The 22,308-nt window shown below is 47.8% G+C and overlaps 1 protein-coding gene across 7 annotated transcripts; it reads right to left on the reverse strand.

The window, feature by feature from the left end:
* Nucleotides 1-37: 37 nt before the first annotated feature.
* LOC120901891 (paired amphipathic helix protein Sin3a) lies at nucleotides 38-22,263 on the reverse strand. Of its 7 annotated transcripts, none has more exons than XM_040310242.1 (11): nucleotides 21,680-22,262; nucleotides 13,269-14,030; nucleotides 9,766-13,190; nucleotides 9,540-9,683; nucleotides 9,000-9,246; nucleotides 8,370-8,905; nucleotides 7,951-8,280; nucleotides 7,670-7,876; nucleotides 7,071-7,565; nucleotides 1,415-2,176; nucleotides 38-1,278 (listed from the first exon to the last, which is right to left on the reverse strand). In XM_040310242.1, the coding sequence occupies exons 2-11, from the start codon at nucleotides 13,543-13,545 to the stop codon at nucleotides 1,039-1,041; spliced, it is 6,663 nt and encodes a 2,220-aa protein (XP_040166176.1). In that variant the 5' UTR covers nucleotides 13,546-14,030; nucleotides 21,680-22,262; the 3' UTR covers nucleotides 38-1,038. The 7 variants fall into 7 exon arrangements, with proteins under 7 accessions (XP_040166176.1, XP_040166171.1, XP_040166175.1 ...); XM_040310237.1 differs by having other exon boundaries at nucleotides 9,525-9,683; XM_040310241.1 differs by having other exon boundaries at nucleotides 9,006-9,246; nucleotides 9,525-9,683; nucleotides 21,680-22,261.
* Nucleotides 22,264-22,308: the final 45 nt, after the last annotated feature.

Consider the following 22,308-nt stretch of genomic DNA (forward strand, 5'->3'; position numbering starts at 1 on the left):
TTCGAATGTTTTCGGCGCAAAAAGTTCACTCTATTCCTTTCATTTGTTCAACTTTCAATGCTGTTGTTTTGATTTTTCCAGCATCACGACTTACATTTATTTTCATGTTGTTCATTTGCACCTTGGTTGTCCAAGCCAGAGACATGTTTTTTACTAGCTAGACTGGCGGCTTCTTTTTGTCTCCTCTCTCTTCTTTTTGACCCACCTTTTTGTCTCCTCTTTTAACACTCACATTTCGCAGAAAAGTGCTGCGCTGTTGAATCCACATTTGGTCGGTTGATTGCATGTTAAATGGTTGATGTAATGGACGGAAAGATTGCTCTTTTTATGAATCCTCGGTAACACACCTTCCGAGACTCACACTATCCTCTCCCCATCTCGCGCACTATTGTATCATCAATTTGACTTTCTCACACAAAGTAAAACGTTCTTATTTACACACACTCTCTTCTAGCTTCGTGTCTCGCATGCACCTCTTCTTAGCTAACTTATTTTTGTACGCAGTAAAAATATAAAAAATAAAAGTTCTCTTCCCTCAACTCATCACCTTATCCTACTGATCAATCGGCGCTCTCTTGTGAGCTGATGGGAGCTTATGTGCTCTATTTTGAAAACGTTTTGCCTTAAATTGCCCTTTTAAAGGTATGCCCAACAGTACCTCTACGCGTACTACCATGCATCATTTAACGGATATTATACAGCAAAGTACAACAATTGTGTAACATTGAAAGAAAATCGAAGTTAAATAAAACATTATCATTGTGTAGTGATTCTCTTCTTACAATGATATTCTTTCCTTAATCTTAGTCTCGAATGAATAGGCACATGTCATACTTATTAGACGCACGAGTTTGTCTGGCTCATGCTTGAAAGTAAAAGTAATTATAGTACATTATGGTATTTTAGCAAAACACAGCTAAAAATGTGCTTCATCGCTTGGCATACACCTTACACCTTTATACAGAATGAATATTTCATTCCATAAGGCATAGCGTCTGCCCACAGCACGGTGCATTCGTCTCGGTTTTCGCTATTTACCTACTCCATCATCGTCTCTATTTGATCTACCTTATACCTATTGTAAGGCGCGTACGGAGTACGGCTCAATCCATTGTCTTGAACGATAACGGAGGTTGTGTTCTTCATGAGGTCCTGCCGCTTACCGAGCAACCAATCGACACACATTGCCCGCTGGGAAGCGGTTACATGCTGGTCTAGCCACGTATCCACCACCTTCTTAAACCTTTGGTTCATCCGTGTAGTAACGCGACAGTGGCTCTATAAATGGAACGAACAGAGAAAAAAATGAACCCAATTATTGACTCATCTCCACACACCCATTTGCGTGTAACTTTCTCTCTCACGGCATCAACTCCGCCAGTTCGCCCCTCCTGCCGCCGACGCCCCCACCTACCTTTCTTGAGCGTGTCAGTGCTCCAGGCCGATACATTGTGAAGTTCTTCTTCTGCACCTGGTTCGTCTTGAAGGTACGGTTCACTTTCATCTGCTCGCTATCATCGATGTAGAGCAGATTGCGATCCGCACCATTCATACACGGCAGCCTTTCGGGTGGTGGAGCCTTCTTCACGCCACTACCGCCGAACCAGAGCGGATTGTCTAGCTGTTTGTTGGTGCTGCAAATGCTGTTATTGTTATTGATGCTGTTTAGATTGTTATTGTTGCCACTGCTAGCAGCTTTTCCGCCATTTCCACAGCTATCCCTCGTTGCCGAAGCAGCAGCAGTAGCAGCAGCTGGAGAAGATGAAGGATTCGTTTCTCCTTTCCCAGTGGTCGCACCACTTTCTTCTTGCTGGGAGGACTTGACTTTTCCTCCGGTAGCACCGGTAGCTTCACTGGTTGATTCGTTTAGGGCACGTTGTTTTTCACCCTCCACGCCGCCAACATTCGAATGTGACTGCTGCTGCTTCGACCCATTACTCGTCGAAGAAGAGGAGAAGGAGGAGGAGGAGGAGGAATTTGCATCAGAAGCTTTCGCGTTTTTGCTGCTGTTGGGGGAATTTTCTTCTCCAGCATCGCCCGCCTGCAGCTCCTTCAGCGTTGCCGGATTTCCCTCGATGTTGACCGAAATTTTCCCCACTGTGTGCTTTCGGCTGTGCCTTGCATTGCGGGATAGGAATACGGGCATACGCGTAGAGCCCACTAATTGCTGCGGTTTCTGAGTGGTCGAGAAGAGAGTGCAAATAACGCAACGAAACAAAAAAGCGTCACGGAAGTAGCGAAATGAAAATAGAAAAAGGAAAGAACAAAGAAAACGAGACACATACATTAATTGGTTTGCTGTCTATGATGGATCTTGCTTTCCTAGCAGCAAAATGATCATTTCGAGTGGAAGGAGGCAATTTATCGATAACAAACGACGATACACGAACGGTCGCAAAGGAAGCGAGATACACTATCTGCACTACCAGGGGAAAAAAGCGTCATAGATCAAACAGGATAACAGGTAAAACACAAAAGAAGGGACAGAAGTTACATCAACAAATCAAGCGAAACGAAAGGAGCGCGACGAGACAAGGTACACACATTTCCCCGGAAGATCACATACAAAAGATCGCGTTAGTGTGATACAAATCAGAAAAATGCACCGAACCCGACGATACATGCATGCATTAATAAAATACCGACACAACCAAATTACTATGCAAACACAAAAAATAGTACACCAATTTCATACCCAACCACCATTGTGCGTCATAGGAAGGAGACGACGATGATACTGTCTTGAACAAGCGCGCACAACGTCTTGCAAAGTACGATTAGATGAGGTTAAAAACCTTCTTCCCAAACAACGCCCGGATTAGGAATGGATTACGTCTTGAAGAGTAGTAGTAGTAGTGGATGAAGCATGAAGACAAATGACAATTCGTTTGTAGTTTCTATAGCTCAATAGGCATGTTCTTCTTTGCTGTACCAGGTCAAACGCGTCAAACTCAACGAAATAATCAATACGAGCAAAATGTCCCCTGTACTGACAAAAACTATGCTTTTCTTCAATGTTTTATTACTATCAAGACTGTTCTATTGTTCCACAGTAAAATTATAATACACTATCGCAATTTAAACCCCTTTTGAATGTAGAGTAGTGTCTATCATCACTGTGCAAGATAATGTAATTAAAATATTATTTTAAAACTCTAATTCAAACGCAACAAAGCTTCTACAATTTAATTTAAAGTAAACAAAAACAACACACATCGAGTAAGGTAAAGAAAACTGCATCTCACTACCAACAACAATTACGCGCCTTGGAGGGGGGAAATAGTAGATCAATAAAATAGTACGCAGGTTTGTGGCAAAAAGCTAGCTAAACTAGACATACAAGATTAAGAAACCGTTAATTTAGTATAACTAAAATAAAAAAAAAGAAACAACGTAATGCGCAATTCTACTTCTATTGGAAAGATTCGCTCCATTAAGAGAATAAGAAGAGGCAAATAATTTTAAAAGTATATAAGTAGCAAACAAAATAGTAGTGGCAAGCAGCAGCAGTAATGAAAATAGACGAATGTAGAGAGAAATAGAATGTAACGATTTCGAAGACAAATCTACTGGAAATGAGGAAAAAAAAACACTAAAACGATTGTATTTGGATATTTTTTGTTTCAACATACCTATTTTGATAACGAACAAACGTGGTTCCCCCATTTATCAAGTCGCATTATCCCTCTGTTCTGCTCTGTTTTGCCTTTCTTATACTTGTATTATCGCGCTTAGTGCGAACAACACCTTTCATGTAATGTAAAGCATCACGCTGTGACCAGTCCACACTTCCACATGAAATGTTTAATCCATAATACATGAGAACATAAGCAAACTAATTGAAAACTATTATCATCAAATCAAACAAGCAGAATTATCTTTTCGTGAGCAATAACAAAAATGAAGAGAAAAATAATATATTTAGTGCACCATCAACACACTTACGATGAAGAAAACTAACTAAAACACAACAAATAATTGTGGCAACTCAAAACTACATTGATTTCGGGTGTTTTTTTTTAAATGTTTTGGTTTGAAGAAATACATGCAAAGGAAGACGCATGTGCAAGAAATAAACGAAATATTTTAGTATTTGCAGGTTTTGTTTTCTTATTGTTCATCTTTTGTGTTGAAACATTCAATCAGACAAGACAACCGCACTGTTTTTTGCCCGCGTACGCACAGCAGCAGTTGACGATTCTGAGCGATTGGATTTTGCATTATTTCCTCTAATTTTACTGATTCCTCCTTTTTACACTGCGTCGCCTTTACACCTCTCTCTGCTGTGAGCCGACATTAAAATTGCGGAAGAAATGTACGTTTTCGTGTGTGTGTCGTTTTGAGACGAATTATTACTCAAACATGATTTCGGAATTACTACTACATCAATTATCACCCATCATCATCTCTCTTACTACTCCTTCTTCTGTATAAAAACGGCATCCGCTTCGGTGCAAATAAGATACAATAATAATCTCTTCTTTCAATCTAATATTGCGAGTCAAGAAAGTGTACGTACGTACATATTTATGTAAAATACTGCTAATAACCACCACGCACACGCATTTCGCTTCCCCCGCGCATGGTGTTTATATCTCGATCTCCAATATACCCTCTCCTCGTCTCAGCTAGGGCAAAGGTTGAGAGAGTAAAACAAACTGGCGATATTTACACAAAGGACACATGAAGTTTTATGCCATTTCTCTCAGTCTCCTGTCAATATAGATAAAAATAATGTCTGCTTCACATATTTTTCGGAGATTGTATCTTACGATTGTTATCATTCTACTTATTCACAAAGTTCTCGCCGCCTATACATCATCATCATCATCGCTAATAGCGTTTTTTTACTTTCTTTTTACACACACAATTAATTTACACGCTGCGGCGCTGGGAGCAACATCCCGTGAGCTTTAATTACACACGGCTTTTTCATAAAATTATGATGCATGCGCATCCATGCTAGCTCTGACCATTTCTATAGTAGTTACACACTATTTGTTTTCTTGCAGTAGCAATTTCTCCTGCTCTCCATCTCCCCCCTAGACCGTGTTCTTCGGAGGAACATAACGTTTCTAATATGGCAAATTAACTAAATAATCGCACCACATTTCTCTCTGTACACTTATTTCTGTTTTTACTTGACCTTTTCTATTTACTGACTGTTACATTTCCCTCGTTAGGCAACGAAGTCTACCACCTCCACGGATTGATCCGATCACTACCACTGCTCCACAACCTCTGATGTGTTTGAATTAACATATTACTCCTACCTCCACGTCACAAAATCACAGTCCTCTGCGGCATTGCTGGATATGAGAACAAGAGCCTTCACGCTTTTATCACCTGCTGCCCGAAGAAACCGAACTTCGAACGCAATAGGAAGGAAGCGAACGATTGACACAGATCGTTCAACAATCCCAGCGAGCTTAGAATTACTGCTGTTTAGTTATTAAAAAGGACTCGTATAGGTCTCGTTTTTCTGTCTGTATTTGCTGCTGCTTCTGCCGAGCAGACAGGGAGAGGAAGGAACTCTTTTGGCAATAGATAGAGGTTTCGAACTTGTTAAAACAACCACAGCGCAATGCTTTCCGATCCAAAAATAAATTAAAAACTTTACCACGAGGAATGATAGTTTAAATTGAAAACAGTGTAAAAGAAACGGAAATCACATCGATCCCGAGCACTGCTCGATCTTACCGAGGATCAATATTATTTTAACGAATGTCCAAACACTAGTGAAATTGCTTTAAATTTCCTGTTCTGCTTCACCTATGCCTATCTTTTGGAGTTGATTTAATCAAGTTGAATGTTTTTAGGTGCGAAAGGTTGCAAATAGAGCAGCGCAATCTGGGCTCGAAACGATTGAAACTGTTGCATCAATCAATTGACACGCAAATTTAACCGATTAGCCCCAGTTCAAACCCTCACAATAGTCAGTTTCCTGCTGCGCATCTATTTACATTCCTTACTCCCACATGAATGTAAAGATCTGGACTGATACGGTATGCTCACACTAGTAGTAGTAGGAATAGCACGAGTAGTGGGAGTAGGGGGTACAAGATGCTGAGGGTGGTGTCACGTTCGTCTCCTGTGTTAAGTTCGTTTTGATTCGCAACTATTAACGCAACTCATTGTGTGTGTGTGTGTAGTAAGCTTTGCTCAATTGTTTACATTAAACGTTTTGTTTGACCTGGCACAGAAAAAAAAGATTGTTAAAAGAGAAGAAGAGGTACGAAGAAAAAAAGCTTAAATTAGTCAAACGTATTTGGAAGAGAGCAAGAGAGAGCGAGCACTTTCGATTGTTGGTGTACGATGGAAGTAGTGAATGAATGGTAGGTAATTCGAAGTTGCGCTTTTAGTTGATGGCAAATTGGTGGATCGCGCGCTTTAACCAGCTGACAATTACATCGGCTGCAAAGGTCGACAACTCTTCTGTCGATTGTTACTAACAGTACAACATATATTACACGAATGAACACAACAGAAGAAACAAGGAAAATAACTCAATTACTATGAACCCTCGCAGTGCTAGTAGAAGTAGTAATAGTAGTTGGTGTTTATAACAAATGATTCCCGCCGTATTCGCCTCTGGCTTACCATGACGAAAACTAAAACATTAAACCCAAATGTAAAGGAAAAAAAACAAAATCAACAACGATAACAAAAACACAGTAAAAGTAAAGCGTGTATCCAACCGGCACGTGCAGGGGGGAGTTGTTATTGCAGCAATATTTACACAACAAGCGCAACTGGCGTCTTTCTGACTATAACGTAACAGTGCGTCGTTCCCACCAATCCGCCATCCAATGTCCAGGAAATGGGCTAGAGCCTTCACACACCACTTAAATTAGTTTTTAAAAGTGCAACAAACAAATTTTCCAGCTGTCACGCACACACATACGCACACACACACGCACAATCGGGATAGGAAAACAGACGTCCTAACCACACACAGGCCTCTCCTCTTCTATCGATTTGCGCTCACACACACATGTTTTTTTCTGAAGCTGTGTGTTGAGGTTTTGCAATCGTTAGTATTTGCTACTACTACTACCAATACTACTTACCAGCTCGACGTCGGGAGTTTCCGTTTTCACCTCAGCATTTCCAGTGCTTCCACCAGCGGCACTGTTGTTGCTGCTGCTGCTGCTGCTACTGTTTGTTGTTCCGGCGGGAGTGCTGTTGTGATTATTGTTTCCACCACTACTACTGCCGCTACTCGAGTTCACCGATGCACCAGTTTCCGCCACACCACTTCCACCACCACTATTACCAACACCACCAGCACCACTTGCACCACCGGTGACACTACTTCCACTAGCTGCGGCGTTTGCAGCAGCAACACTTCCACCACCACTACCTACGCCACCACCACCTCCACCACTGCCACCACCACCACCACCACCACCGCCTCCACCACTATCACTTCCGGTACCAGTGGCGGCTGGGTTTGAGAGACGATTGACGTAGGAGCCGTAGGCTTGCGTGCTGGCGAAGTTGTTTGCCGTGTCGTCCGACTCGGTGTCCAGCAGCTCGATTGTAACCCGGCAATCGATTTTGTACTGTTAGGAAAAGAACAAGCATAGGTGCAAAATTAAAATCGGAAATTTCGGCGCCTGGTAGCAGCCGCGAGAGTGAGCGTGCGTCCCTCTCCACCGACACTTACGATGTAGATTTTGAAACAATTTTCATCCTGCAGTGCAGCTTCCGCCTTGCGCTGATATGCCAGCTCGGCCGCGATCCGCCGGTTAGCTGTCCGGCACAGGCCACCGGCACCACCCCGTCTTTGCTCCGCCTGGAACAATTCTACACACTCCAGTGCTCCCCGTTCCGTGACGCAGTGTTGTAACTGTCGTACCGCGTTTTGTACAACCTAGCAATTGAAACAATACATTTAGCTGCCGTCGTAAACTGTGTGCTCGTGAGCATCATCAAAGCTCCACTTACCCGATCGAGTGTAAATGCAATATAGGCGTGAATGCCAAACATTTCCCGTAGTGTGTCTTCATAGCTGCTCGATTCCATATTGCCATCGAGCAGGTTTTTCAACATGTCCAGGAAAATGTTGTAGTACTCCTCGATACGGATTTCACTCTTCGGCTTTAACCGTAACGCGGTGGCGGTACTGTTGTTCCGGGTGCTCTCGTATGCACGCTCCTCTGCCGCGATTATCTGAGCGCGCTCGTAGATCGAACGCAAACGTTCGCACAGTATCGCGTGCAACCGCAGGAACAGGTACCAGCTGTTGTTAGTGAAGAATAGCGTATATGCTTCCTCCTGTGAATGAAATGAAAAAAAAAAACACACATACAAACTAGTACATTGGCACGCACAACAAAAAAGCAATGCTCCTCGCCTCTACGTACGATATGTTTGCTGACGGCGTGCGGTGGTAACGGAGGGCTCATCGGCTGCTGCCCGGTGGTTCCAGAGCTCGCGGAAGCCGGATCCTGCATCATAGATGCATCGCTTTCTTCTTTAATTTCTATCTTTATTGTCGTCGACTTATCCGTGGAGCTGTCGTCGTTTCCGCTTGCGGTATTGCTGCTTCCATTGCCGTCTTCCTTCGTTCGGGAGGCTTCGGCGCCGGATGAGGTCACCGTCGCGGATGAGGAAGTAGCCGATTGCAGATCAGCGGAAGTTGAAGATATTGAGACTGTTTTCGATGCACCACCGTTGCCACCTTCCCCATCCTTGCCGGTTCCTTCCGATACACTCGTGTTGGTCGCTGACGTATCGGTGGAGGTAGCCGCGCCCGAAGCATTACTGGATGGATTGCAATTGCTAGTTGAATTGCTACCAGAAAAGCTCGGGACATTGCTGGACGATTTTTTACCGCTGCTAGACGATTTGCCAGCGCTGCTAACCTCCTCATCTTGTTCCATCTCCGTATCTTTATCATCTAAAAGGTGAGAGAACACAGGAGTAACAATTATAGAAAGTGGTGAAATGGAGGAGAGCTGAGATAGGCAAAAAATGAAAGAATAAAAACGCACTCTTACCCTCTTCTCGCTCGTCTTCACTGAGCTGCTGACGAGGAGCGAAAAATAGATCCGGCACAAACTGCCGCAGGATGTGCTTTATCCGGGCCTTCTCCTGCTTTTGGATGCCCGTCTGCCGTTTCACGTGGTGTATTAGCAGGTTTGCAGCATCTTCCAGTATTGTCTTGTCTTTGTATGGTATGGTCATGTGAGGCCCACTGGCCTGCGGGACGGCCGCTGCGTCGTCGTTTTGTTCATGGCGCTACGTAGAGAGAGGATTGGTAAGTGTATAACAGAATTAGCTTCCATTCAAATTGTTCACAGAGAGTTCATTTTATGCACTATATGTCACCCGCCGTTTCTACAAATACACACGAACACAAACTTAAACACACACACACACGCGCAAAAGACTAATTAGTACCGAACGAAATTCAACTGTAAATCTACTTTTCTAAGTGTGTGTACTTTTCAACGTCATAAACGACTAAGATGACATGAATCAAACCATTATATTAAACTGGGGACGATCGTGTTTACCTTCATGTAACTCACCTCATCAAAAAGTGTCTCAATTTCATTGAACAAACTTTTCGATCGGAGGGCTTTAATGTCGGTCTGCTTGAAGTTGATACCCTGGTGGTCCAAGGATTTCAGGTAGTACTTTTCGTTTTGCTCTCGCCATTGTTTGTTGAAACTCTGCGGAAGGGAAGGACCATGAAACAAATGTAAATATTCCATCATAGTAATTTCGGGGTTTCCTTTTAGTGTCGCTTCTTACCTTCTGTGCTTCTCGCCATTCTTCCTCCTTGGCTTTCATGCGTCGCAACACGACCGGTACGGCCACCGATGGGTTCTTCTTCAGCCCCTGTATGATATCCGCCGCCTTATCGCCATAGATGCGCCTCAGAGCGCGCTGGTGTATCGTGGTTGACGTTCCGCCCAGACAGTCGTCCAATCGGAACCGGCTCACTTCATCCTGCGACATGCGCGTCAGCTTCTTCTGCACGCCTTCCAGCACGCGAATGGTGGCACTGTTCGTCTCGATGACCACATCCAGCTCGAAGCGCTCATCCTCACACCGGTAAATGAACTCCTCGTACTGCGTCTTGCGCGACGTCACGAACGTGGAGTCTTCGGCCCAGGTCGGGAAGGACACCCACGTGTCGTTTAGCACGTCCCGGCAGAGGTTCGTTCGGCCGGAGCACTTCACACCTTCGTGAGATTTGGGCAGCGCGCAGTAGCTCGCACCGAGCCGCTTGCACGTCGACAAATCGACATCCGCGGCCAGCTCGCTCTGCGTGCGATCGCGATCCTGGCGGGCGGCGGCCGCAGCCGCTGCCGTGAGCGGTATGCAATCGTTCGCCGCCCCACCACCGACCCCGGTGGACGGGCCGAGGAAGTCCTGGAACCACTTTAGCAGATCGGGAAACCGGTTCAGGAACGGCGAAACCAGCGTCTGTAGCTCCATCTTCGATACTATCTCCTGGTTGTAGAGCGTCAGGCAGCGCAGGAAGTCTTCGTACACGTCCGGACTGCGCAGCGCTTTGCGAACCTTGTCGAAGAACGCGTAATCGTTTAGCGTGCCGTACTTGGACGCTTCTGCCAGCGACACGTCCCTGCAGATGGGCTTGTGCCGCTTGATCGGCGGCGGACCGCTGCCGTCGCCACGATCGCGCGACGAGCTCATGTTGTTACCGTGGCCAGCCGGGCCGCCCGGACCCACCAGCCCGATCTGGCCCGCTGCGTACGAAGGCGATCGTTTGATCGCGTTCATACCGCCGCCGCTACCACCTCCTCCAACATTCGCCGACACTAGGTTTGCCATCACGCTCGGCACTACGTTGGGGCCGGCTCCGGGTGGCAGTACGCTTCCGCCTACCATGGCACCAGTGGCATTCATCGTGGCGATCGATGCACCATGAATGTACTTCGCATTCATTCCACCTCCGCCGACACCGCCCACCCCACCACTGCCGGGTCCACTGCCAACACCGCCCATGTGGTTGCGATCCTTTTCCAGCATGACCGCGGCGGTACCGACAATGTTGCCGCCGGCAGTCCGAATGGCACCACTGCTCACGGAGATGGTGCTGCCCGGCGGCATACCTCCACCGACTCCCGACCCATGGATGCTGATGCCATCGGTGCCCATTGTCGAAAAGTCGCGCTCTTGCTGCAGACGACCCATGTTAGCCGGCTGCATACTGTTGTACACCTTCAAATTGGCTATTCCTGCACCACTTCCCACGCCTGCCATGTTGGAATTGCCCAGCTTTTTGCCACCGCCGCCACCACCGTGCACCGCTGGCCCGGAAGCACCGCTCCCTAGACCGACGATACCTGCCGTGCCGGCTGGCACTCCCAACTGTTGCTGCTGCGGCTGCTGCTGTTGTTGCTGCTGCTGTTGCTGTTGTTGCTGCTGTTGCTGCTGCTGTTGATGCTGGTGGTCGTGCATCGAGGCGTTCACCACCAAGTTATGCGAATTGTTCTTGCCCGAGGCCAGATGGTGCTGCTGCATGGCCGCCTGGTTGTGGTGGCTGGTCGCGTCGGGCAGGAATTGCCCAAACTCTCGCAGCAGATCCTCCTGATTGTCGAACAGCTGCGCCACCTGGGTGTACACCTCCGCCTCGGTCAGCTGCTTCGCGCTCGTCATGCAACCGCTCTGGGCTCCCTCCTTGTACGTTTTCTGCTCCTTCTGGTAGGTGTGCAGAATCTCGAGGAAGCGTTTGTACTTTTCTGGCTGCGTGTGGAATCGGTTTTTGATTTTGTTCACGTACGTAATGGCATGATTGAACTCGACCGGCTGGTTAGCGGTGGCCGTGGGCGTCGGCACCACCGTCGTCGTGACGGTCGCCGTCTGCGCCTCCGGCGGCGGTTGCACCTGCTGCATCGTCGTCTGCTGGTGGTGCTGCACCTGTGTCGGTGCGGTCACCATGCCCGCCGGCACCATCCCTGCCCCGGCAGCTCCCGTTCCCTGCTGCTGCTGCTGCTGTTGCGAGATAATCTGCTGCGTTAATATCCGATGTATGTTGGATGGCGTTGCCTGGCCCGTCACAACCGTTGCGCCGGCTGATCCTCCGCCGGTCGTAGCGTCTACCGCCGACACCACTGTAGTGGACGACGCCGTAGAGGCGGTAACGCCCGTCGGCAGGCTGGCATTGCTGGCGACCGAACCGGTGGATATCGTCCGTTCGCGGTGATGGTCACTGCGCGAGGAGAAATTCTGCGCCACCTGCGGCCCGGATGCTCCCCCGGTCGTTGTCGTGGTGGCCGTTAAGGTTTGCGCGTTCTGTGCCGTCGCCGGGCTAGCGTTACCTCCCGCCGTGCCACCCGTCGGCTGCTGCAACGGTGTGCCGCCGTGAATGGGGACGCTAGCGCCTGGCGCTGCGGTGGCCGCATGCCCACCGCCGTAGGCCATGAGATTTACGGCTCCGGTCGTGCCGGAAGCGTTCCCGACCGAGCTCGCGGTTACAACGGTCGTTCCGCCCGCCCCACTTCCGGGCCCACCGGTCGCTATCTGACCGCCGCCCTGAAAGATCGTGTTGTACTTGTGCGGTGAGGGTTGCGGCGCTACGGACGCACCGGACGATGCCGTCGGCGGCACCGACACGGACACCTGGAACAGGTAGCAGCCTTGGTCGTTCGCCTGCACCTCGATCTTGTATCCCGGCGGCAGGAACGTGTTGAACCCAACGATCAGCTCCGGATGGCCCCGGAACAGGTTGGACACTCGCTGGATGACGCCGGGCGTGTCGATACTTTGCGATTTGAACTCTTTCATGATGTCGAGGAAATCATTGTACACCTGGGGCTGATTGCCAAAGCGGAACTTCACCTGGTCGAGATAGCTGAGCGCGTCCTCCACCTTCAACCGCTGCAGCTGGGCCTGCCCCTGGGGCGGAGGAGGTGGCGGGCCCTGTGCCGCACCACCTCCACCTCCTGGCAGGACGCCCGGCGACATGCTGGTCGTTATAACTTGCTGCCCTCCTCCTCCTCCTGCGGTTACACCGCCGCTGCTTACTACGGAACTGTTACTGTTTGCCGTGCCCGCGTTCGTCGCGACGGCCGTGGCATTAACCACGGTGCTTTTGTGGGTTGGGCCGCGCACTTGATTCGACGCGTTCACCACGTGGATTTGCTGCTGCTGTGGATTCGTTGTTTGCTGGGTTTTTACCAAATTGCTTCCAAGCGTGGTGTTATAAGCTGTAAATAGAAACGATTACCCAAATGTTAGTTCGATCAGGCGGCGCTGCAGCCTATTGTACTACTAGAGACACTTACTGGTTGTGTACTGGACACTGGTGGCCTGCTGTGGTGCGACCAGCTGGGTCCCTTGCTGTTGCTGCTGCTGCTGGGTGCTCAGATTAGTCACGGAATTGACTGAATCGGGCGGCGTGGCCGTCTTTATGACATTCGGCGGAATCTGGTACTGTATGGTCGTGCCAGTGCTGCTGGCCACATTGTGCGGTTGCGTTGTCGTGATAATGCGCTGCTGTCCCGTCGGAGGCTGAACCCGCGGTTGCCCGAATTGTATCTCTTCCGTTCTCCCGCGCTTCATCGTGGGTTCATTTTCTGTTCGTTTAACTCTTCTTCTCTGCTTCTCTACTGCGAGTATGGGGCTTCTTCCTCTACTAGCTTTACACTGTGCGCTACAACTTACGCTAAAACCCCAGAAGCACTACACTAAATGCCTTTTATGCAGCCCCCCGCAGAGTAGGCTGTGTTCACTCGCGCAATGTACTACTACTGCAGATAGATGAGGGTTCGTTTTTGTTTTTCATTTCTTCCTTCACAAACATGCATCACCGCCTTTCCGCACACACACACACACACAACCGATTTGTTTGCCACACTCACTCAAATGCTCTACGCCACCGCTTCAATGTTCTTGTTTCTATTACACCTTTGTCAATCCGTATATTGTTCAAAGAATTCTGCAGTCCTCTCCGACACTTTGGTCGCTTTATTCTCATTTGCACAAAATAAATTTACCATAGAAAATGGTTTGCACGCCGATAAAGGGTCACCCAACGCCAATGAACGCTGCAATTGGAAAAAGGAAACGAAAAAAGAAAGATATATTAGCAATACTGCGACTTTAAACTGAAGTTCTTTTATCAAAAGGATAAATAATATACACAACATTGCGAATTTTTGTCTTGGTAAGGACGCTACCCTATTTTCGAGTAACAACATATCGGGCAGAAAAATAATGTTTCTTTGTTTCTTTCCCATTCTCTCGGCGAAACTCGGCGCGACCGAGGCTTGATGATGATGGTGATATCGGGGAGATACTGTTACTCTCTTTCTCTATTTGTTTGTCGATTTCGCTCTATTTCTCTTGATCAACAAAGGAGAACCAAAACGTTGCCGCACTTCTCGTTTTATCACGGCACATTAGAAGAAGAGGAGTTCCCCCTATCATTATTAGCTTCAACAACACGAAACAAGAGCGCTTTCGGCACACGAAACAAGAGTGAAACATCTGTTTGAACGGAAAATATTTGGATCGATTAACTAAAACGCTCCTCTGCCTCTGTCCTGCCTTCAATCTTCCGCTGGGAGCTTTTCTCTTTCTCACACGCAAAACAACATTTTGCATCGGAGAAGACTCCCGGGGACGAAGATGGACCGGACCTGCGCACTGTAATCACCGTCACATTCGGCGGAGTACGTTTCGGCGGAGCTACGATGTTATCCTTTTTCGCTTCCGGGCGTCCTAAAGAGAATAAAACATTGCTTGTGGAGGTCATTTTATGACAATGACAGTGGCAAATCGTAGTTGCACAATTACGCATAATGCGAGTAATAGCCTCCCGAACGTTTCAGTGACCTTTGTAGGAAAGTGATGAAAAACTGGTTCAGTATCATTACGTGTTTTCTTTCCCTAAACAAGACGGATACTCGGCAATTATGCGTTTATACACATGAAACCCGCGCTGAAAAGAGCTTCGCGCAAATTGGAACCTCTCTCCCGGCTTGGCTTTCCCGAAAACCCAGCAGCAACTAAAATGACCTCTCGTGCTCTCTCTGTCTTACTGCTCTCTAACAAACACAAACCCATTGAACCGGTATTTCCTGCGTTAGTGTGTGCAGCCACACACATCCTGCACCAACCAGTGCATTTCCGTCGAACGGCCGCCCGCAATTTGATGCGCGTTTATTGGGCGGACACAACATCCGCCACCACCACCACCATGACCCAGCCACCGCCTCCCCGCTCTAGTGGGAACCTGTGCCTTTCCAACTGGATTGGGGATGGTGAATGTGTCGCGCATATCGTGCTGTGAGAGTGTGTCTCGCTGGTTGGCGGTGCATTACTAACATTTAACCTCGGAGAGAAAGAGACACTCATGTGTGCATGTGAATGTGCATTTTAGCGGTGCACAGCGCGCGTCACCCTGTTGTGCTCTTGGCCGAGGGGCAGATTTTCGTCCCTGCGCCGATACACTATTCGTATTGAACTATGGAGCGCGCCTTGCTTTTGCTTCCCTCCGGGTTACGATGAGATACACACACACAACAAATATTACACAACCGTTCAATTCTCTTTTTAACACAAAGGCTTCGCTTTCAGGCGGAGCAGATGATGGGTTTAAAAAAAAAGCGAGTTTTTAATGCAGCTTGCAATTATTAAAAGTAACATAACTTACATCCTTTACTCTATGAATTTCTACTCCCTCTTAAAACACAATGTAACAAGTATCAAGCGGTATAAAAAATGGGAACTATGATTTGGCGTAACTTGGCCCCGAAATATGCTCGCCGGAACGCACTTCCAAGGACTTGATTATGCACTTCCAGACACTGCACAATGCCACAGCATCCTCAGCACCGTTGCCGCAATTCGACACAGAGACAGTATTATCACACTCCTCTCCAGTAGCAGCAACGACGGAGGAGGCTGTGCGTACGAGAGCATTCGTAACAGGTATCTGTATTTGTGTAACATGGCACAGAGGAGAATGGAGATTATTACACGAGAACCGCCGTTCTGTGAACAACATACTATGCGAGAAGAGCATCCGCGAGAGTTGGCGGAGTCGCAATGAAGCGGTGCTTTCTTCAACATGCAAACTTTCTTCACCATCAACGGAGAAAATTGGCAGTTTTATGCCACACGTAGTAGAACACGGAACATTGGAGCAATTTGCTGTTATGAAATGCTGTTCTTTTGCTGTACATCTCAAGCGAAAGCATTTGGGGGAGCCTCTTCACTCGAACAGATGAAAAGCAAAGTGGCTGGCTACACAACAAAGCACAACTTACTATGTACAAGATTTACCCACAACGCATCATCATCTCGCATTCCGGGTTTTCACCGTTTTTTTTTTTCTTCTCTCGTTGGTCTCTCACGTTCACCAACACACTTGCTCTTCTCTCACGGTACCAAGTTTGAAGCGCGTTAGCTCACGCACATTCTTAACAATGTATGCTTTGACTGGTCACTGCGGGAAAAAAGGCGCGGATTGCCCCGATGTGTAGTAGTCTCGCACAGACAAACTAAAACCTACAGTGTTTGTGTTCCCGTTTGGCTCTTTACAGTCGTATAAACGTTTTCAAAGCATCACAATTTCATCGCCATTTGTAATCATCTACACAAAAGCGACACCTTGCGTGGCACAACACCTCTGGATGCTTTTTCTGTAGCCTTATAGTAGGCAACTTTTTCTTCCACTTTCCACTTCTGACCCACATAGCAAAACTAGATTCACGATCATGTTTAACACCCTTGTTGCAAAGCCCCCCCCCCCTGGCCCTTTGCTCGCTCTCTGCTGGCTCCAACAAAATCCTCCTGCGTGTGAAGTGTTGCTATGGTAACGCGGGAGGGCGGCAGGGTGGTTTAGATAGAAAATATTCCATGCACCTCCAGACAGACCACACAACCAGGGCACACACTCACTCCACAATTACGTATTCGTGACAGATGTGTATATTTCACTTTTGTCAGCCGATTGCAGTACACGCGCGCGTTCTACGCATTTTAACTTGAAAACGCTCAACTTGGAATGATACGCCAGCGTACGCCACCAGAGTCAGCGAGACAAGCAAGTCAAACCATCATAGCTGCCTCCACCATCCTCTCCTTCCGCCTTTCGCCCAGCTCCTCTTCTACTCACACACACACACGCATAGTCACTCACACACAGCCACCTAGAATATTCACCTCCAATTGGACCAAATAGCACAACGCCGAGAAGGAGGCCAACACCGTCAGCAACGTCCTCTGGCCTCCAACCAGGCCAAGGCGGTAAACATGGGCCAAGGCGCGCCGAACGAGACAAAACAAGGGACCGAGCGAGCGATAGACAGAGAGAGAGCCATAAAGGGAGAAAGAGCGCGAGTGACAGACACGGAGCGGGAAAGAAATACTTCCTTCACGCTGTGTGCGTGAGATTCACACACACTTTACAAAGGGTGATTGCGTTTTCACTGCGAGAAATGAACCCTGCTGGGATGGGAAGTGTGCGTGTGTTGGTGTGTTGAACGCACTTCATTGTGTTAGTGGTCTAAGGCAAAGGCGGCCGTTTTTCGTCTCTCCTAGCTTCTGCTGGCTGGCTACTGCCACCCCTGCTGCTGCTAGAGCTTGTTGAAACCGCTTTTTGCTTCTCTTTGAGGGTGGCGCAGTGGGGGCTTGGGCCACACGCATGCAGAAACACGACAAAACATGAACCAGCTCGGCTGGAGTCGCAACGATTCAAACCAAAACTAACATTTGCCTTGAAAATTTGTCATGAAATTTGATAAACATTGTCGACAAATTAGTTACATTCCGGTTTATAAGTCAATTCGAGTTTAGAAATCATTAAAAACATTGCATTTTTTCAAGCTGAAATAACAATGCACTCGTTCACTAGCGATTATTCAGGGTACAAAAAATGCAATTTTGCGTGAATGATAATTTTCATACTATTTGAGAAGTAGAAAGATTTTTTTTTACTCTGTACATTCCAATTGCAAAGCGATAGCACACGCAAACACACACACACACACACACATACTTTTCCGCTTCAAACTAACGCACACGCACACACTGGCATATACGCAACACCATACCACCGGTCTGTCTGCGCTATTTTATTTTACCTTCCTTAACCCGACCCAACGCCACAAAACGATAAAGAGAATCGCAATACGAAATAAACGACTAACGATCGAGAGAGAGAGAGAGGGGCGAGATAAAACCCTATCCTAAGACCTATCTTTGCTCTCGTTCAGTGCACACGGGTTTCTGTGTGGTGGTGTGAAAAAATCAGTCCACGCTCCCGCGCGCGATATTTCCCGCTCTCACCACTACACACGAAGCACACGCAACGCACATATTCAAACTTGCGCGCTTGTGCTAATGTGCCAGGAGGTACAGTACGCGTCACGAGAATGAGAAAACGCAGTTCGCTGCTGCTCTGCGCGACAATCCAAAGAATCCAATAGGAAAATAATATTACCGTACCGGAACCAAACCGAAACCGTGCACGGAAGACAAGGGGGCGAGTGGCACGGGGCGGCGCGCGTCGCTGGTTGCCGTGAACAAGCGCGGTCGGAGAAGTATGGGGGACAGAGGGGAGAAGTCGATTCGAGTCGCAAAAATTGAATATATGGAGTGTGTGTAAAAGGCCAAATAAACTCCCTATTAAAATTCATCCATGGTGTGGCAGAGGTGGCAACAACAGCAACATCATCACTGTGTGTCCTTGTGTGTGCTGTAATATCGTTTTCACGCACAAACCACACTCTCGTTTGTATTGAGCCCGTGCCGCCATACACCCCACCCCCCAGGATAACCTCTTTTTATCACACATTTTTCGTGATGCAGCACACCCCACCGAAATAGCATAACCGCAACATATTATGATTGTGGCCACCAGAGAGGACGTGTTAAATGGCATCAATATTATTACGTTTATCATGACCGAAGGGAATCACAAGCACAGCTCAACACACCACCAAATGATGCACACATACTGCACACACACACACACCCTCATACACACAAGCACTGGCTGGTTGTCAAAAGTGGCAAAGAAGAAATGCTTAGAAAAGCTATTTCAACCCAAGAACAGCGGCTTCGAAAAAATGTATAGCTCACCTGTAGGAAAAACACACTGCACCAACCATAGCGAACGAACCAATGATTCAAGATGCCACCAGGCACATCACACTGCTTTCCTTCTTTTCCTGTGTAGATAATGTTTTGCCTTAAACTTTCAGCTCATGAGTGAAAACACACATCTTCCCCTAAACACTAATCACATTCCTCAAAGGAACATTTTTCGTCAACTACTTTCAAACACATCCCGTGACACGGAGCGAGCACAAAATGGGACTTTTCTTCTTCGCTTACGCGACGCGTCTCAATCGCACGAACAGCCGGATGAAAAGCTGCCTCTGCTGCTGCTGCTGCTGCTGCTGCTGCTGCTGCCTTTCCTACTACTACTGCCAACCACTCTGCCCTTTTTTTCTTTTCATGACGACGACGACGACGAAGGCGACGACTGCGGAAAAGATGACAACGAAGGCCAGCAGAGCGGGAGCGGAGGAATCGCTCTGTGTTTGAAGGTAGCAAACACACACACACTATTGAAGCCTGTTCAAAACGCGCCTGTCACGCACACACTCAACCCGAAGCTACCGTACTGAACTGTCAGTAACGGCGTTACTCTGACATTACGACTACGATGATGTTTGAGTTGCCCAACCTCAAGGGACGGGTGGATTGGTGCAAATTTCAACAGCCAACTTCAATCGTGATAAACCACGGAAACTGTACTGCTGTTTCTAATCGCATTTGATTCTCGAGGATTACTGTCGTTCTTTTTCTTCTTATTACTGTCCCTAACCTCATTCGCGATGTCTACTCGCGCACGGCTGTAAACCCGCCCGCCGGCGTTTAAAAATATATCCGAGTTTGTCAATTTCGACCGACACACATCTATGCAATGCAGTGTCATTCTTTTTCTTTACTTTTCTGCTTCGCTGTGTGTGACTCAACAAACGCTCCCGAGCTACTTTTCCCCATAGATTTTCTCCACTGACCACAAAGTGCAGGAACAGCAATCGGGGATAAAACGTAATCCCACCGTAAAGGAAGATTCGATCCAGAGGCGAAGAATTAAGAACGAAAAAACTTACATACTGAACAACCAAGGTGCTATTTTGTAATGGTGTGGTTTTTTATCAGCAGAAACTACAATGTGGCGTGCCACACACTACACCGTCGTCAGACACAAAATAATCAAGTATCTAATCACACACACATGCCGTCAGAGTGCTGCTGAACGACACCCATTTGCCACGGTGGCGGCGGTCAGGACAGCACAGCACACGATGTGTGGCGAGTGTGCTGCTGCTGCTACTGCTGCTGATGTGCGAAAGCAAACATGTGGACAATTCACGTTCACGTCCGCTCAATCCGTGCCCAACACATCCCAGTAGCATATGCCACCATCTCGAGAACTGCTGCCGTACACGGTGATCAAGTTCTGTTCGGCCTACTAGATGCACAGACAGGGCACTTTTTGTTTACCTAGAGTGTGCACATTCCGGACTGTTCTAATCTTGATCACTCGGATGCGTTTAGCACACAGCGAGGGATTCTTCCACACACAGCGCCAAAGAATCTAATTTACATAACAAACTGGCTGGCGGGAGAGGTGGGGGGGGGAGGGAATCCGAGAGGAAGCCGCCAAGTCCGTCTGTTAAAACACAAAAAGCCAAATACGGCGATACCCTTTCATACTCTGGCATGATCGTTTTCTCCCATAATAGCTGAGGCGAAAGGTTCTGTTTTGAAAGTGCACACACACACATACTCACACACCGACCGAGCTATAGTACACACACACAAGCGAAGCACACAATCATTACACTATCTATCACATTGGGAAAGAAAATTGTTGATCAAAAAGAGAGTAAGCTGCAGCTAATTCCAACAGTATTCAACAAACACCCAGCGGATCAGGGCATTCCGGGTAGAAGACGGGAACGGGGGGACGAGATGCGGCAAAATGATACACCTCCCACACCCCCCTTCACCCTAATAGCTACACTTCCTATCCAGCTTCACTTACGAATCCTCACCCGCCGCCTCATTATGACTATTATTATCTTTCTATCTATTACGCATGCAGCCGCCGATTGGACGAGCGCGGCCGACACACCAAATAAAAGTTGCTACCTTGCGCGCCGCAAAACCGGGAAAAAACAAAATGGCGCGTGAAAGTTATTTTTCTTGTTCTTTTATTTTGCTTGCATCAGATGGTAACGGCTCGTGTACGTATATGGCGGTGTGCTTTCGTAGTGTGCGTGTGTTTCAACCCTAGCGCTATCGAGGTGTGTGTGTGTGAGCGAGTGCTGCTCGTTGCTCACACTCCGTACCACACACTTCCGCTCGCTGCCCACCTTCCACAACTAACCTTTTCCGTCCTTTTGCCCACGAACGCAGCGCAAATGTGGGTACAGCCACGACGAACGAAAAACACTCCTCCTGACAACCGCGTCGAAATGGAGCGGGCAAGTGAATGAGAATCTGGCCCCCAAAACATGCATTCCGCTCGTAAAGACAGGACATTTTCCGCAGATTTGGAAAAAGACGCCACCGCCAGTGAGGCATCGTCGTTTTTTTGTGGTCTTCCACAAGGGCAGCACGCTTTCATAAGAGGCTGTGAGAACAAGACTACAATGTGGAAACTTACCTTGAAGGTGAATGATGATGGCATGTATCATTTGCTTGCTGGTGGTGCTGTGGTGTATCTGCTACATTACGAGCTGTGGCGATGTGATCGGGTTTGATGTGAACCAAATGCGGACATTTCGCACATGCTGCTCCCGCTGCTGCTGCTGCTGCTTCTAGTGGCCCATTCAGCGCTGTGGTGCCTGTAGAGTTTCACGGCCGCCAAGAAGGCAATGTTGGCCCTTAAAACCAAACTACCAAACCACCGACCGCATCGACCGACCGAAAGCAGAGTACAGCATCGGCGGAACAGAGATTTCTCACGCGCGTAATTATCGCAAAACGCGACGGACACACAGAGACACAGCACACCACCGAACGCCAAATGCACATGCACACGAATCGTCTCGGACGCCGTCCACCTAGAATGATCACGCAAAACCACGCTTCTGGTTGTTGGCAATAGCGAACAACGAACACCTTTCACTGAATGCTTCGATTTTCACTTGAAATTCATATGCAAAATTCACTTTTCCGTCGTCGCTCGCCTTCGAGGAGGAAGCTGCCAGCCGATAGGAAGATCAATTTGTTCTCGCAGCGCAAACATCAAAATGAACCTGGACGAGGTTGGCCAACTGACCGCGAGTGTAC

Source organism: Anopheles arabiensis, chromosome 3 (genome assembly GCF_016920715.1).
Source record: "Anopheles arabiensis isolate DONGOLA chromosome 3, AaraD3, whole genome shotgun sequence".
Lineage (NCBI taxonomy): Eukaryota > Metazoa > Arthropoda > Insecta > Diptera > Culicidae > Anopheles > Anopheles arabiensis.